At 41.1% G+C, this 18,613-nt stretch overlaps 1 protein-coding gene across 1 annotated transcript in view; it reads left to right on the forward strand.

The window, feature by feature from the left end:
* Nucleotides 1-18,613, forward strand: part of LOC106566949 (agrin) — a 408,999-nt gene that overhangs the window by 214,292 nt on the left and 176,094 nt on the right. The window contains exon 4 of the mRNA XM_045692759.1: nucleotides 15,122-15,337. Within this exon, the coding sequence (XP_045548715.1) occupies nucleotides 15,122-15,337 (216 nt within the window). The remainder of the gene's footprint in view (nucleotides 1-15,121; nucleotides 15,338-18,613) is intronic.

Below are 18,613 nucleotides of genomic sequence, written 5' to 3' on the forward strand. Positions count from 1 at the left end.
CATTTTCTACCAACCACTGTTCCACTCCACCAAACAAACACTAATCATTGTACTGCGAAGGGATTGGCAGAGGGAGCAACTTGCCAAAGATAGAAACGTAATGGTTTTCCTGGATGCAACCTACAAAGTAATCACAGCTTATGGTTACACATTTTATGCATTAATCATTCAGCATCATGGGCGTGGAATTCCTGTTTCTTACTTCATTGTATGTGAGGAGACTACAGATGTGCTGGAGGTGTGCTTGCAGTAGTTCAAACAGGCTATACCCCAGGATTTTAAAAGAATCCTGCATGTGACCAATATCAAGGAGCTTGTGCATTTTAAATAGAGATGCTGATGTGTTTTCATTTAGATGTGTGATGTTCGACAGAGACCTGAAAGAGGTGTTTCCAGAGGCTAGCATTCTGGTTCCATGTCTTGCAGGTGTCTCAACCGGTGTTTAACAGAACATGAATTCAAATAAAACATCTATTAATCATGGTTGGCCACGATTTAGAATGTTGGAATTTGCTCCCATTCAACTCATGACTTGAAATTTACATTGAATTTGCCACACTCCACAAGATGTAGAATTTGAGTGACAGGAAGTAGAATGTAATTCAGTCAAAGATGCTGGATATAATGACAAGATGCTTTTATCTTCTCCTCCCTAACAATGGGAATTTCACTGAATTCAATTGTATTTACTTACATTCAAATTCTAATTGCAATTCTGTATCCTGTTTACTACTTCAATTAAAATTCCTTTAAAATTCAAGAATTTAATTGGAATTTAAAACATTCTCAATGTAATTATGAATTGACCCCAAACCTGCTATTATTGATATAGTATGCATTTAGGCTATGCATTTAGGCAATGCATTTAGTCAATGCACAGATGGATGGTCAAGAGAGACTGAGGCCATTTTGACAGGAATACTGTTGTCCGATCAGTGGTTGCCATGAAGAATTGGATAACAGTAAGATCACACAATACTCATAGCTTGTTTAAAGTTGTAGCATGTAGTTTTGCCCTTTGCTGCCCTCTTTAGCAACACTATACATTTTAACATAATACATTTTCTAATAGCGGCAAATCTGGAAACATACAAAAAGTACAAATGGTGCATAAAGTCCAATGCATACTGATCCTTTAACTCTAGAACCACTGGGCCTCGAGGGACCCCCCTTAAAGCTAATGAGCAGTCATTCTGACTGAAACATTCTAACAGTGTAATTAATACATTTAATTTATGCTATCTCAAAAATAATAATTTGGTTGTGTCTATGAAAGCCTCGGGTAACATTAGAATAAGATTTTTATTTCAAATTACACAATAGCATTTTCATTAGGTTTTATACTGCTTGTTACAGTGCCAGTCAAAAGTTAGGACACACCTACTCATTCAAGGGTTTTTATTTAGTTTTACTATTTTCTACATTGTAGAATAATAGTGAAAACATCAAAACTATGAAATAACACATATGGAATCATGTAGTAACTAAAAAAGTGTTAAACAAATCAAAATATGTTATATTTGCAAAGAGAGATGACAGTCTGTTAATCCTGGGACCCTTAGTGTTACGCGGAGTGGAACAGGGAAACCCAAGAGCAGACTCAGACGAGGAGACTGGGATGAAGTAACCAAGGTATTTATTGAAACACAGGAGGAAGATGGAGTGCAGGCCAGGGGAAGCTCTGGGGGGTTGCTGGAAACCAGGTGCGGAGGCTGAGGCTGGAGCGAGAGGGGTTGGCACAGGGTAAGCAGGTCCAGAGGGGAATCCAAGGGAGCAGTAGAGTGGGGAATCCAGGGCAGAGTAGGATGAGGAGATGTGGGACTGGAGACAGGGACCAGAGTCAGAGCGGGCAGAACTGTAGCGGAGAAGAAAACCATTTCAGGCAAGGCACAACAGGATAACAGGATCTAAATAGTAACAAACATCTAGAAACGTAGACTGACTGAGCAGAGATTATGATCTGGCAGTGTGGAAGTGGAAGGACTGAGTATTTGTCGAGGTCTTGATTATGGAACAGGTTGCAGCTGGTGGGGATCTGCTCTGACTCCAGCACACCTGTCTCCACCCACACAATCACACACACAGAGAGAGAGAGGGAGAGGGAGAGAGCACTGGGGGAGTGGCGGCAGGTCAAGGAGACACATGATGAGCAGTAGAGGGTGTGGCAGGGGCAGATGTAACACTTAGTGGGACTATCATTTGTTTTTCAACAGGACAATGACCCAACACACCTCCAGGCAGTTTAACCTGTTGGGGGTAGGGGGCAGTATTGACACGGCCGGATAAAAAACGTACCCGATTTAATCTGGTTACTACTCCTGCCCAGTAACTAGAATATGCATATAATTGGCTTTGGATAGAAAACACCCTAAAGTTTCTAAAACTGTTTGAATGGTGTCTGTGAGTATAACAGAACACATATGGCAGGCAAAAACCTGAGAAGATTCCTTACAGGAAGTGCCCTCTCTGACAAGATCTTGTTCTTCTTGTCTCTGTTTATTGAAGACTGAGGATCTTTGCTGTAACGTGACACTTCCTACGGCACCCATAGGCTCTCAGAGCCCGGGAAAAAACTGAATGATATCGAGGCAGCCCCAGGCTGAAACACATTATCGCTTTTGGCAAGTGGCCGATCAGAGGACAATGGGCTTAGGCGCGTGCACGAGTCGACCCCGTGCTTTATTTTCTTTCGTCTTTTTACCTAAACGCAGATTCCCGGTCGGAATATTATCGCTTTTTTACGAGAAAAATTGCATAAAAATTGATTTTAAACAGCGGTTGACATGCTTCGCAGTACGGTAATGGAATATTTAGATTTTTTTTGTCACGAAATGCGCCGTGCTCGTCACCCTGCTTTACCCTTTCGGATAGTGTCTTGAACGCACGATCAAAACGCCGCTGTTTGGATATAACTATGGATTATTTGGGACCAAACCAACATTTGTTATTGAAGTAGAAGTCCTGGGAGTGCATTCTGACGAAGAACACCAAAGGTAATCAAACTTTTCTAATAGTAAATCGGAGTTTGGTGAAGGCTAAACTTGCTGGGTGTCTAAATAGCTAGCCCTGTGATGCCGGGCTATCTACTTAGAATATTGCGAAATGTGCTTTCACCGAAAAGCTATTTTAAAATCGGACATATCGAGTGCATAGAGGAGTTCTGTATCTATAATTCTTAAAATAATTGCTATGCTTTTTGTGAACGTTTATCGTGAGTAATTTAGTAAATTTTTAGTAAATTCACCGGAAGTTTGCTAGTTCTGAACGTCACATGCTAATGTAAAAAGCTGGTTTTTGATATAAATATGAACTTGATTGAACAAAACATGCATGTATTGTATAACATCATGTCCTAGGGTTGTCATCTGATGAAGATCATCAAAGGTTAGTGCTGCATTTAGCTGTCTTCTGTGTTTTTGTGACATTATATGCTAGCTTGAAAAATGGGTGTCTGATTATTTCTGGCTGGGTACTCTGCTGACATAATCTAATGTTTTGCTTTCGTTGTAAAGCCTTTTTGAAATCGGACAGTGTGGTTAGATTAATGAGAGTCTTGTCTTTAAAATGGTGTAAAATAGTCATATGTTTGAGAAATTGAAGTAATAGCATTTCTAAGGTATTTGAATAACGCGCCATGGGATTTCACTGGCTGTTACGTAGGTGGGACGAAATCGTCCCACTGGCCTTTGACGATCTTCAGATGACACTCCTAGGACATTATGTTATATAATACATGCATGTTTTGTTCAATCAAGTTCATATTTATATCAAAAACCAGCCTTTTACATTAGCATGTGACGTTCAGAACTAGCATACCCACCACTAACTTCCGGTGAATTTACTAAATTACTCACGATAAACGTTCACAAAAAACATAACAATTATTTTAAGAATTATAGATACAGAACTCCTTTATGCAATCGCTATGTCTGATTTTAAAATAGCTTTTCGGCAAAAGCACATTTTGCAATATTCTGAGTAGATAGCTCGCCATCACGGGCTAGCTATTTTGACACCTACCAAGTTTGGCACTCACCAAACTCAGATTTACTATAAGAAAGATTGGATTACCTTTGCTGTTCTTCGTCAGAATGCACTCCCAGGACTTCTACTTCAATAACAAATGTTGGTTTGGTTCAAAATAATCCATTAGTTATGTTCAAATATACTCTGTTTTGTTCGTGCGTTCAAGACACTATCCGAAGGGTAACGAAGGGTGACGCGCCCGGCGCGTATCGTGACAAAAAAATTCTAAATATTCCATTACCGTACTTCGAAGCATGTCAACCGCTGTTTAAAATCAATTTTTATGCGATTTTTCTCGTAAAAAAGCGATAATATTCCGACCGGGAAACCCTGTTTTCATTCAAAGACTAAAAATCTAAAATGGACTCTTCTCGTGCACGCATGCGCCAGTCTCATTGTTCTCTGATCGACCACTTACCAAATGCGCTACTGTTTTTCAGCCATGTCCTGCAAAGTCATCATTCAACGTTCTGGCGCCCTCTGAGAGCCTATGGGAGCCGTAGGAAGTGTCACGTTACAGCAGAGATCCTCAGTTTTCAATAAAGAGAGTGTAGATGGCCAAGAAATGGTCAGAGAGGGCACTTCCTGTTCAGAATCTTCTCAGGTTTTTGCCTGCCATATGAGTTCTGTTATACTCACAGACACCATTCAAACAGTTTTAGAAACTTTAGGGTGTTTTCTATCCAAATCAAACAATTATATGCATATTCTATTTTCTGAGCAGTAGTAATAACCAGATTAAATCGGGTACGTTTTTTATCCGGCCGTGCAAATACTGCCCCCTACCCTAGAGGTTAATAGTCTCCGGTTCTCTCTTTATTGTGTCCCCATTGTCTTGTCATTCTTCAATGTAAAGTTCCAGAAGCCTCATCACCACATACTCCGACACTCGCTCACCTGCTGCCCGATGTGGAGCTTTTCCCAAATATTGAAGGCCGTTTAGCATGTAAAAATTGTGCACACTCTCACTGTGTAGCCTACTCCAAGTGGGCCAGAGTACAATAGAAGGGCCCGCCCTGTTCTTCATTCACAATGGGTGGTTACGTTCTCCTCGCTCATCAACTCACCCATTCACTCCCTTTCCCATACTTTATTTAATTTATTTCATCTGTTATACAGTATGTGTGAAATTAGTTTCGGTATAGTGTAGGTTTAGGTTCAGTTTCGAAGTGATTACTGGCTGGACACTGTACTATCAACTGTTGGGAGAAGGAAGGGCAATGAGGGAAAACCATTAAAAAAATGACATGCCCTCCTAAAACTGGTTATAACTCCAGTAAAACTCTAACACCGACAGTGTGCTATATAGACTTATTTAGGAAAATAAGGAGGGGGGCATGACTTTAATAATGGCAGAGTAACAAAAAATAGAAATAATGAAGAGTCAAAATGACTGTTTTAGTAGTTGTAGTGTTAACTAAATGTGTATTAGTGAAAGATGATCACTGGATAAGCAATCAATAATTTTTCACACTGTTGACTGTTGTGGTGTCTTAGGGCTACTAGGAGTCGCTCTCTTCTGGTGTAAGGCAACAGCGCCGATCCAAACGGTGCTGTCCTTCAAATGTCTTTCCTGGATTCCTTCCATCCTCTTATCTTCTTCTTAAAAGGCATTGGAGGATAAGATCTGAGGTCCCACCATTTGGACCATGATCTCCAATGAGAGGAGAGAAGAGAGGCAAGGAGAGAAGAGGGTGCAAGAAATTAAGGAAAATCTTTTGAGATTCACCTCTAGATTCGCTTTTGGCCCTAGTCCATTCAAAATTCAGCACATCCCCCTCCCTTCTCCCTCTGTTTGAATGAGCCCTCTGATGTTTCAATAGTGTTTCAGCAAGAGAGCCCTCCCTTGTTACCTAATAATCCTGTTTCCTAATTTGGTATACATCATTGCCTTTGGTACATTTCTCCCTTTACATCCAGAGACTACATGGACAAAACACAGCAGGGGGACATACATATGCCAGTTTCCGTGGTCAGAGAAAGAGGGCAGACACAATGTTTGTCAGGGTAAAACGAAGGAGAAAAGGACTAAGAAAATACTATACCCTGCTTGTGTTTATGAACACACACCTTTTTGCACATACAAATGTGAGTGCAGGAATGTGGTAATGTACTGCACTTTGAATTAATAATGCCAGAGTGACTCGGCCTCTTTCTTTTGTTCCCACCTTGTATGTAGTCAGACATATTATGGAGCTTCCAGTTAACACACTGTCTGTACAAAATGTTTGTGTGCATAGTTGTTTGTGTCATGTATTAGATGTAATTTGCTTCTTGATGAAATTGAAAGATGCCAGCATCGTATGGTGTGAAACAGGAGTGCCCAACCCATCTACTGCAGAGCTACTGTAAGGTCTACACCTGTTGTATTCAGTGCATGTGACAAATGATTTGATACTGTGTGTGCAGGCTTTAACATCTGCACTGCTAAAGTATGTACAGTACTTACAGGATTGTGTGAGAACTGGAAATCAAATGTCTGTGTTTATTGATGTACATGATTAATTCAACTATATATTCCCTAAACCTGACTCATTAAAGACGTCAGACAATTACAAAGCTTATTTCATTATATTTTGTCCTGTAATATGTTCTCGCTTTCTGTCATGTACTGGTCCAACACATTTCTGAAATGGCTGAGCAGATGTCCTCCCAGACCAATGATTGTGTTATTGTATATCACTTTTGAGTGAACAGTTAGTACTGTAGTGTATCACTATATAATTCTATTGTTATTAATTGCATTATCATACATTTACTTCAACTGTTGCACCCCAGCAAGCTTTCTATCTGGCTTGGCCCAAGGGACATTTATTTATTTAACTAGGCAGCTACTTTAAAATGTATAAATGTACTCGCCAACATCCCGATGTCCCTGCCTAGATCAGCAGCTTCAGCTGAAACAAAACAACATTTAAACTGGTAAAGTGAAGATAAATAATCATTATTGCAACCACCACAAAATACATGAATGGTGAGCTTCCCTGAATCCATCAAACTTCTATTTCACATTTCAGAGAAAATCCTTAACAATACCCTCTGTGATCTTATTCGTTCTGTCTTTTCTGGTGAATTAAATTGAAATTGCAACCAACTTTCTATGGCTTGTTTTAAAAATAGCGATATTTTGAAGATTATTACATTTTCAAATAACCGAAAGTTAAGATCAGATTTCAACAGCTAACATTTCGATGGCAATAATAAATAGATAAGCCGGCAGTGGACAACCTTGTTTTACTCCTCTTGACAGTTTAAAACGTTCTAAGATGTAGCCATTATTTACTATTTTACACCTAAGGTTACTAAACATAACTTTAACCCATTTTATAAAGATATTCTCCAAAATGTATATAAAAACTCCAGTCATACTTTAACAAAAACCTTTTCGAAGTCAGCTATGAATACCAGGCCTTGTTTCCCCGATTTTTCATAGTGTTCTATTGTTTCCAGTACTTGTCTTATATTATCTCCAAGGTATCGTCCATGTATAAAACCTGTCTGATTAGGATGAACAATATCCGACAATACCTTTTTAATTCTATGCATTTTTCTAGAATTTTAGCATCACAACACTGAAATATTGAAGATGAAAAAATAATGTGGTGCATTTTTCCCCATATTCCATCCAGTTCGCTTTATTTTTGTCATATATTACACTTGATCTTTCTTGATCCTCCATTTATTTTAGTTTTTCCTCCAACTTATTTTGAGCCTCTATGGTACAGTTTGTATTGCTATCTATCTGTACTGTTAACCCTTCCATTTCCTTTGTTAATATGGACACTTTTGGCCTAAATTGCTTTTGTATAGAGAACAGTACCAAATTGCATGGCCTCTAAAAGCACATTTAAGAGTGTCCCATACAATAAGGGGATGTGCTGTACCTACAGTATGTTATGTCCGAAAAAGTCAGTTATAAATTATAAAGAGATATGCTGTCACACCCTGATCTGTTTCACCTGTTCCTGTGATTGTCTCCACCCCCTCCAGGTGTCGCTTATTTTCCCCAGTGTATTTATCCCTGTGTTTCCTGTCTCTCTGTGCCAGTTCGCCTTGTATGTTTAGTCAAGTCAACCAGCGTGTTTATTTCCGTACTCCTTTTGCTATTCTCCTTTTTCTAGTCCTCCAGTTTTTGACCCTTGCCTGTTTCTGGATTCTGTACCCGCCTGCATGACCATTCTGCCTGCCTTGACCACGAGCCTGTCTGCCACTCTGTACCTCCTGGACTCTGGTTTTGACCTTTTTGCCTGTCCACGACTATTATCCTACCTACCCCTTTGGATTATTAAACATTGTAAGACTCCAACCATCTGCCTCCTGTGTCTGCATCTGGGTCTCACCTTGTGCCTTGATACATGCTGCTGTCAGCTCCTTTAAAATCTATAAATGTACTCGCCAACATCCCGATGTCCCTGCCTAGATCAGCAGCTTCACCTGAAACAAAACATTTAAAGTGGTAAAGTGAACTTCTTTTTTTACTTTTAACCCCTTTTTTGTGAAATCCAACTTAAATAAACATTATTGCAACCACCACAAAATAAATGAAGGATAAGCTTCCCTGAATCCATCAAATCAAACGGATCTCTGGCTTTTTACTCTTGGTCTGGCGCAGGTAAGCAAATAGGCTATTTGCAGAGAGCTTCTCAGGACTCCCACACCTCCTTATCAACTCCCTACACTAACCTTGTACCTGACAAACATGTAAAACAAATAATGATCCTCCATAATATCATCTTATCTACCTTTCCATAACTTTCAATCGTATATGCCATATCTAGACTATAGCAGACCAAAAGAGAACACTTCAAATAATTAATCTGACTCATTAAAATTCATTCAGGTGGTGAACATAATATTAACTTTAGTATTTTAGCCAGTTGTCACAATAGCAGCTTCAACGTTAGATGATAGTTTAGCTAATTATTTATTAGCTAATCTATCATCTAACTTCCACATCAACAAGTATAGACATTTTTGGCTTGTTAAACAAACTAACCAGTAGAGGTTTCCGCAGGCTGGAATTCACACAGGCTAATTTAGTTTAGGCTAATTTAATTTAGTTTTTTTATATAAGTGATAAATTACAAACAATATATCCAAAATGTGCTTACCTTGAGTTCAGTCATCGTTGATTCGTGAGGTAAAACCATTTCGCACCACCAGTGGGATTCCCTTCAGGCGCAACAGGCTCGTGAAGCTAGCCAAGCGCATCTCTCAAAGCTAGCCAATCAGAAACTAGGGTTACCAGTTGGCACCGTTCCCTGGTTTGCACTTGTAGGACTTTTCTATTGGTCCCATTGCAACGAGCAAGCTTAATCGAGTACAGCTAAAGTATTTGAAAATATTTGAAATAGTATTAGAACCCGTCAATCGCGATTCTAGAGAAGTAAATCACTATTCTTGGTACCCGTGTAAAGTTCAGGGATAACCCTTTCACTTATTTATTCATCTCCTCACTCCGGATCCTCTCTGCAAAAACCAAACAAAACTTGTGGAATATTTTAAAACAAAAGCTATACAGTGAGGGAAAAAGTATTTGATCCCCTGCTGATTTTGTACGTTTGCCCACTGACAAAGAAATGATCAGTCTATAATTTTAATGGTAGGTTTATTTGAACAGTGAGAGACAGAGTAACAACGAAAAATCCAGAGAAACGCCTGTCAAAAATGTTATAAAATTATTTGCATTTTAATGAGGGAAATAAGTATTTGACCCCCTCTCAATCAGAAAGATTTCTGGCTCCCAGGTGTCTTTTATACAGGTAACGAGCTGAGATTAGGAGCACACTCTTAAAGGGAGTGCTCCTAATCTCAGCTTGTTACCTGTATAAAAGACACCTGACCACAGAAGCAATCAATCAATCAGATTCCAACCTCTCCACCATGGCCAAGACCAAAGAGCTCTCCAAGGATGTCAGGGACAAGTGTACACCTACACAAGGCTGGAATGGGCTACAAGACCATTGCCAAGCAGCTTGGTGAGAAGGTGACAACAGTTGGTGTGATTATTCGCAAATGGAAGAAACACAAAAGAACTATCAATCTCGCTCGGCCTGGGGCTCCATGCAAGATCTCACCTCGTGGAGTTGCAATGATCATGAGAACGGTGAGGAATCAGCCCAGAACTACACGGGAGGATCTTGTCAATGATCTCAAGGCAACTGGGACCATAGTCACCAAGAAAACAATTGGTAACACACTACGCCGTGAAGGACTGAAATCCTGCAGCGCCCGCAAGGTCCCCCTGCTCAAGAAAGCACATATACATGCCCGTCTGAAGTTTGCCAATGAACATCTGAATGATTCAGAGGACAACTGGGTGAAAGTGTTGTGGTCAGATGAGACCAAAATGGAGCTCTTTGGCATCAACTCAACTCGCCGTGTTTGGAGGAGGAGGAATGCTGCCTATGACCCCAAGAACACCATCCCCACCGTCAAACATGGAGGTGGAAACATTATGCTTTGGGGGACAGGACAACTTCACCGCATCAAAGGGACGATGGACGGGGCTATGTACCGTCAAATCTTGGGTGAGAACCTCCTTCCCTCCTCCTCCTTCCCTCCTCCTTCCCTCAGCCTTCCCTCAGCCATTGAAAATGGGTCGTGGATGGGTATTCCAGCATGACAATGACCCAAAACACACGGCCAAGGCAACAAAGGAGTGGCTCAAGAAGAAGCACATTAAGGTCCAGGAGTGGCCTAGCCAGTCTCCAGACCTTAATCCCATAGAAAATCTGTGGAGGGAGCTATAGGTTCGAGTTACCAAACGTCAGCCTCGAAACCTTAATGACTTGGAGAAGATCTGCAAAGAGGAGTGGGACAAAATCCCTCCTGAGATGTGTGCAAACCTGGTGGCCAACTACAAGAAACGTCTAACCTCTGTGATTGCCAACAAGGGTTTTCCCCCAAGTGCTAAGTCATGTTTTGTAGAGGGGTCAAATACTTATTTCCCTCATTAAAATGCAAATAATTTTATAACATTTTTGACATGCGTTTTTCTGGATTTTTTTGTTGTTATTCTGTTCTCACTGTTCAAATAAACCTACCATTAAAATTATAGACTGATCATTTCTTTGTCAGTGGGCAAATGTACAAAATCAGCAGGGGATCAAATACTTTTTTCCCTCACTGTACTGCAATACTTACAGTTGAAGAAAGAAGTTTACATAGACCTTACCCAAATACATTTAAAAACTCAGTTTTTCACAATTCCTGGCATTTAATCCTAGTAAATATTCCCTGTTTTAGGTCAGTTAGAATCACCACTTTATTTTAAGAATGTGAAATGTCAGAATAATAGTAGAGAGAATGATTTATTTCAGCTTTTATTTCTTTCATCATATTCCCAAATTTTCTATAGGCTTGAGGTCAGGGCTTTGGGATGGCCACTCCAATACCTTAAGCCATTTTACCACAACTTTGGAAGAATGCTTGAAGTCATTGTCCATTTGGAAGACCCATTTGCGACCAAGCTTTAACTTCATGACTGATGTCTTGAGATGTTGCTTCAATATATCCACATCATTTTCCTATATCATGATGCCATTTATTTTGTGAAGTGCACCAGTCCCTCCTGCAGCAAAGCACCCCCACAACATGATGCTGCGACCCCCGTGCTTCACGGTTGGGATGGTGTTCTTCGGCTTGCAAGCGTCCCCCTTTTTCCTCCAAACATAACTATGGTCATTATGGGCAAACAGTTCTATTTTTGTTTCATCAGACCAGAGGACATTTCCCCAAAAAGTACGATCCTTGTCCCCATGTGCAGTTGCAAACCGTAGTCTGTCTTTTATGGCAGTTTTGGAGCAGTGGCTTCTTCCTTGCTGAGCGGCCTTTCAGGTTATGTCGATATAGGACTCGTTTTACTGTGGATATAGATACTTTTGTACCTGTTTCCTCCAGCATCTTCACAAATTCCTTTGCTGTTGTTCTGGGATTGATTTGCACTTTTCGCACCAAAGTATGTTCATCTCTAGGAGACAGAACGCATCTCCTTCCTGAGCGGTATGACGGCTGCGTGGTCACATGGTATTTATACTTGCGTACTATTGTTTGTACAGATGAGCGTGGTACCTTCAGGTGTTTGGAAATTGCTCCCAAGGATGAACCAGACTTGTGGAGGTCTACAAAAAAAATTCTGAGGTCTTGGCTGATTTCTTTTGATTTTCCCATGATGTCAAGCAAAGAGGCACTGAGTTTGAAGGTAGGCCTTGAAATACATCCACAGGTACACCTCCAATTGACTCAAATGATGTCAATTAGCTTATCAGAAGCTTGAAAAGCCATGACATCATTTTCTGGATTTTTCCAAGCTGTTTGAAGGCACAGTCAACATAGTGTATGTAAACTTCTGACCTACTGGAATTGTGATTAAGTGAAAATTTGTCTGGAAACAATTGTTTAAAAAAATTGCGTGTGTCTTGCACAAAGTAGATGTCCTAACCGACTTGCGAAAACTATAGTTTGTTAACAAGAAATTTGTGGAGTGGTTGAAAAACTAGTTTTAATGACTCCAACCTAAGTGTATGTAAACTTCTGACTTCAACTGTACCTCACACAAAAATCATGTGATGTTTACTAAATCTGCCTTTTAGATTTAAAGTCTTCATACTCACCCATACAATTCCCCCCCACCCCAATATTATGTGTATTGATTTTCAGATGGGCAAACCTACAAAAAAGATTGCAGTTTTGAAACTGCAGTAAAAGCGCAGTCAATTGTGGTATTTTGGACACAGTAATTGCAGAATATCTGCAATTGAACTGCTGTTTTTATTTTGGACGCAGTATTTGCAGTATACTGAAGTTATACTGAACTGTGACTTTTTTTTTCTTTTTTCGTAAGGGATAGTTCACTAGATATCACACAGTCCCACTGTTGCAGTCCTACAGTTTCATCCCACAGAGAGAAAAGAACAGTATGAAGATGAAGTAATCATGCAACACATTGTGGAAGTAATACAATACTAACTCTGAGGTAAACACATTGTTTTTTACTAACAATATGACTTAATTGCGAACTGTCTAGCATCCTCTAACATCTAAGCAGTTCCTAGAGTTGTTTTTCTTGTAATTTCTGTCAACACTGTCATACCTAACTATCCCATATCAGTCCACACACCCCTCTCTCACCAGTGAGAGCATGACATCATGTATTATGGATGATCTCTCCCCAAAACAGAGTGAGCATTACAAGGACACAGCATTTTCTTTCATTAAAGCCACAAACTGGACATGCTCTCTCTCTCAAATGGGATGTTCTCCAGTGGGTAGAAAGAAATCCACCAGCATGTAATTTAAAGGTCCAACTCTAGCTCCTAAACCTAATTCTAGCCCTAGCACTAATTCTAACCCGAGCACTAATTCTAACCTTAGCACTAATTCTAACCTTAGCACTAATTCTAAACCGTAGCACTAATTCTAACCCTAGCACTAATTCTAACCCGAGCACTAATTCTAGCCCTAGCACTAATTCTAACCCGAGCACTAATTCTAACCCTAGCACTAATTCTAACCCAAGCACTAATTCTAACCCAAGCACTAATTCTAACCCAAGCACTAATTTTAACCTTCGCACTAATTCTAACCCGAGTACTAATTCTAACCCGAGCACTAATTCTAACCCGAGCACTAATTCTAACCCTAGCACTAATTCTAACTTTAACCATAAAATACCTAGAAATACCATTTGACCTCGTGGGGACCAAGAAAAATGTCCCAGTTGGTCAATTTTTGTTTGTTTACTATTCTTGTGGGGACTTCACAAGTACAGTTAAACACATCCACACACACAATACACACACACACATGCCTGTGGGGTGATCTGACAGCTAAAAGTAACCATATAGCCATTGTTCTCAGGCACTGGAGGAGAGAGGAGCATTGAAGGGGTCTTGACATGGTTTTCACATTATTGACCATGTGCTGTCAGACTCCATAGTTGCTCCTCTCATACTCGCCCCCCCCCCCACACACACACACACCCTGCACATACACACACAAAACGTACACACCCTGCACATACACACACACACACTGCACATACACACACAAAACACACACACGCTCTCTCTTTCGCTCTCTTTCTTTCTTCCCCCTTCATCCAAAGAAAGACTAGCTCAGGTATCTGTCAGGCTCCAGTTCCTCAGGTGGTCTCACATTGAGAACGGAAGCCCTCGCCTGTCCTCTCTCACTGTAACACAGACACACACACTCACCTGTCAATGGAGAGGGGGTAGAGAAAGATCTGGAAGCCTAAGACAGATGCTGGAACAGATGCCGCCCTCTCCTTCCACACACACACACACAACATAACAGAGCTGTGTGTTAATACATGTGTGTAGTGTATATGTGTGCGCCTGTGTGTGTGTGTTCAACAGCAAGTGAGAGCGAGACAGACAGCTGCCGGGCTAGTCCAAGTGAACATGCCCCCTCGCCTTTAGCACTGGCCTGGGAACCAGTGATAAGACGTAGCTGGGGGGATCTGTGGAGGGGGGGACTGAATAGGAGAGTGGGGGCATCCGAAGGGGCCGCAATGGCCATCAAAAGCTCCAAAACAAGGAGACTCTTAAGATCAGGGCCCTCCTAAGCTCAGCCAGGAAGGAATATGCTTTGTCCTCAGTCAGTCTCATTGAATTCTATTCAAATCCACTACCTGTGAGAGTTACATTCTGTTTTAATCAGCTTTAGTGTAGTGGTATGGATGTGTGGCCACTGGCCAGATAAGTGATGCTCAAGGTACCAAGCTGACGTCTATATTACAGGGGTCAATAAAGACGTAGGTATGTGGTGGATACTGTATGTAGCTCCTGTATTTGGAGTAGTAACAAAGCTGTTTAACCCATGGATATATCGAGTAAACTAGTCGTTAACTCTGTTTTTTGTCAATTGTCAACTGTCATGTAGCTAAGGCCCTTTAACTTTCAGTAACGGCATTCTTTGAAGTGTTTTTGAACGGTCTGAAAGTTGTACTCCCTTTGGCCATTGGGACATTTCCACCCTCGCAAATAACATACTGCATTGCCCGTTTTCTCTATCTCTTTCAAATCAAACATTCAAATCAGTTCTAACCTGATTCGTTTTTATTTATTCTCAGATTGCAGAGGAATGCTATGCGGCTTCGGGTCAGTATGTGAACGTGATGCGGCTGACCCCTCCAAGACAGAGTGCGTCTGCAAGAAGATGGTGTGTCCGTCGGTTGTGGCGCCTGTGTGTGGCTCGGACTCCTCGACCTACTCCAATGAGTGTGAGCTGGAGAAGGCCCAGTGCAACACGCAGCGGCGCATCAAGGTGCTGCGCAAAGGACCCTGCGGTAAGTCTTGCTAGCTAGCACGTCATGCTAGATACAGTGCCTTCAGAAAGTATTCACACCCCTTGACTTTTTCCCCCAAAAAATGTTAGAGCCTGAATTTAAAATTGATACAGTTAGATTTTGTATCACTGGCCTACACACAATACCACATAATGTCAAAAATTAAAAGTGAAATGGCTTGAGTCAATAAGTACCAGGGAGGTTTTCCAATGCCTCACAAAGAAGGGCACCTATTGGACGATGGGTAAAAATAAACAGACATTGAATGTCTCTATGAGCATGGTGAAGTTACTAATTACACTACGGATGGTGTATCAATACATCCAGTCACTACAAAGATACAGGCGTCCTTCCTAACTCAGTTGCCGGAGAGGAAGGAAACCGCTGAGGGATTTCACCATGAGGCTGAGTTTAATGGCTGTGATAGGAGAAAGCTGAGGATGGATCAACAACATTGTAGTTACTCCACAATACTAACCTAAATGACAGTGAAGAGAAGGACTCATGTACAGAAAAAAATATTCCAAAACATGCATCTTGTTTGCGATAAGGCACTAAAGTAAAACTGCAAAAAAATTGGCTAAGAAATGTACTTTAAGTCCTGAATACAAAGCATTATGTTTGGGGAAAATTCAACACAGCACGTCACTGAGTACCACTCTTCATATTTTCAAGCATGGTGGTACAGTAGCTGCATTTGCAAGGACTAGAGAGTTTTTCAGAATAGAAATAAACAGAATAGAGCTAAGCACAGGCAAAATCCTAGTGGAAACCTGGTTCAGTCTGCTTTCCGACAGACACTGGGAGTCAAATGCACCTTTCAGCAGGACAATAATCTAAAACACAAGGCCGAATATAGACTGGAGTTGCTTACCAAGACGACATTGAATGTTCCTGAGTGGCCTAGTTAGTTGTGACGTAAAACGGCTTGAAAAGCAATGATCAACAACCAACTTGACAGAGCTTGAAGAATTTTAAAAAGAATAATGGGCAAATATTATACAATCTAGGTGGGCAAAGCTTCTTCAGACTTACCCAGAAAGACTCACAGCTTTAATCACTGCCAAAGGGGATTCTAGCATGTATTTACTCAAGGGTGTGTATACTTAAGTAAATATTTCATTTTCAATAAATTTGCAAACGTTACTAAAAACATGTTTTCACTTTGACATTATGGTGTATTGTGTGTAGATGGGTAATCCATTTTGAATTCAGTGTGTCTAGGTCAAGGGGTATGAATACTTTCTGAAGGCACTGTGCTATTCAGTCTGTTTCAGTCCATTGGCTTCCTGTTAGCTATTACTGGTCAGTGTTGTGTACTGACATGAAGTGTTGTATTTACAGTACGGTGAGATCAGCTAACTAGCATTACGCTAGCTACTGTTCAGTCAGTGTTGTCTACTACTACTGTACCGGTCCCTTATGTATAGAGAGTCCTAGCTAGCATTATGGTACTATTCAGTCTGTTTCAGTCAGTGTTGTGCTGTGTAGAGCTGAACCCTGATGTATTGTATAGTTTCTCAGCTAGCATCACGCTAGCTACTATTGAGTCCATTGCAGTCTTTTGTGCTCTTTCATACCTTCAGAATGAGTCCTGCTAGCATTACGCTACAGTACAGTGGCATGTTCTGTACCTCTGCGAGTAAAGAAGCTGTTATGTCATCACATAGATACAGTATTATGACAGGATTTGAAGAAACTTGCCATAAGTTTAGAAGCGTGGCTTCTATCACAAGTTATACCAGCCACCAGATGACAAAACACCTCGATGCACGCTGTGTCTGTCTACCATGGTCCAGAGCCAACATACAATAACAGCAGTCTCCAATGAAGCCTATTTGGCTCATCGTAACCACAACTAGTTAGCATAGCAGCACCAGCCACTCCACTAGAGGTTTGCAGGGCTGAAAGCACAAAGCAATATGCTACAATGGGCTTTGTGTCGTGTTTTTTTGTCTATGCTGTCGCTACAATGCTAATCCATCAGCTGATTGCTGTGCTGGCTAGTGGCTGGCTAATAGCAGGGCCTGTGTGACTAAAGGGCTTGCCAGATAGAGGGAAGGAAACAGGAACAGAAAGAGAGAGCGAGAAAGAGAGGAAGGGAGACAGAGGGAGGGAGCGAGGGGGAGGGAAGGGAGAGAGAGGGAGGGAGGGAACGAGGAGAGAGGGATGGAAGGGGGAGAGAGAGAAGGAGGGATGGAGGGAAGAGAAAGGGAGGGAAGGGAGAGAGAGACAGGGAGAGAAACAGAGAACTGATAAAGAAAGACAGATGGATAAAGAGAGAGAGAGAGATGGATAAAGAGAGAGGGAGGTAATTACATCAGCTAGAGGAACAGGCCATATACAGCCATCAAAAGGCCCATAATTATCCAGACTTACCTGCTGGGAGCACAGTGGAGTTCTGGGTAAAGGGTGATGGTGGCCTGTGGGGCGCAACTTCCTCCTGATGAACAAGATCTGCATCGGGAGATTTAGTGACTATGCTGCTTTTCACAAAAAGAAGAAAAGCCGCTTCTGTATTGATTATGACCAGCGAGGACTACGGTGTACAGGGCCCATATCCACAAAGTGTCTCAGAGTAGGAGTGCTGATCTTCAACAGTGAAGAGGCGACTCCAGGATGCTGGCCTTCTAGGCAGAGTTGCAAAGAAAAAGCCATATCTCAGACTGGCCAATAAAAAGAAAAGATTAAGATGGGCAAAAGAACACACACACTGGACAGAGGCATTCTGCCTAGAAGGCCAGCATCCCAGAGTCGCCTCTTCACTGTTGACATTGAGACTGGTGTTTTGCTGGTACTATTTAATGAAGCTGCCAGTTGAGGACTTGTGAGGCATCGGTTTCTCAAACTAGACAGTCTAATGTACTTGTCCTCTTGCTCAGTTGTGCACCGGGGCCTCCCACTCCTATTCTGGTTAGAGCCAGTTTGCGCTGTTTTGTGAAGGGATTAGTACACAGCATTGTACAAGATCTTCAGTTTCTTGGCAATTTCTCGCATGTGTCGTGTCTTTGGGTCACCATTAAACTGAAGACATGTTTATCAAAATAACTCCCTGTAATTATTATCACACGATTAAACTGATTAATCGTTTAACTATAATTAACTAGGAGATCGGGGCACCAAGGAAAATATTCAGATTACAAAGTTATAATTTTCCTAATATAACTTTCCTATATTATAATATTATATTATAGTATAGGCCGATTATCTTCTGGTTTAAATGGTGTATGTTACCTCGCGTCCAGTCTCATTCCAAACGTCGTAAATTGTTGTATC

Source organism: Salmo salar, chromosome ssa13 (assembly GCF_905237065.1).
Source record: "Salmo salar chromosome ssa13, Ssal_v3.1, whole genome shotgun sequence".
Taxonomy (NCBI): Eukaryota; Metazoa; Chordata; class Actinopteri; order Salmoniformes; family Salmonidae; genus Salmo; species Salmo salar.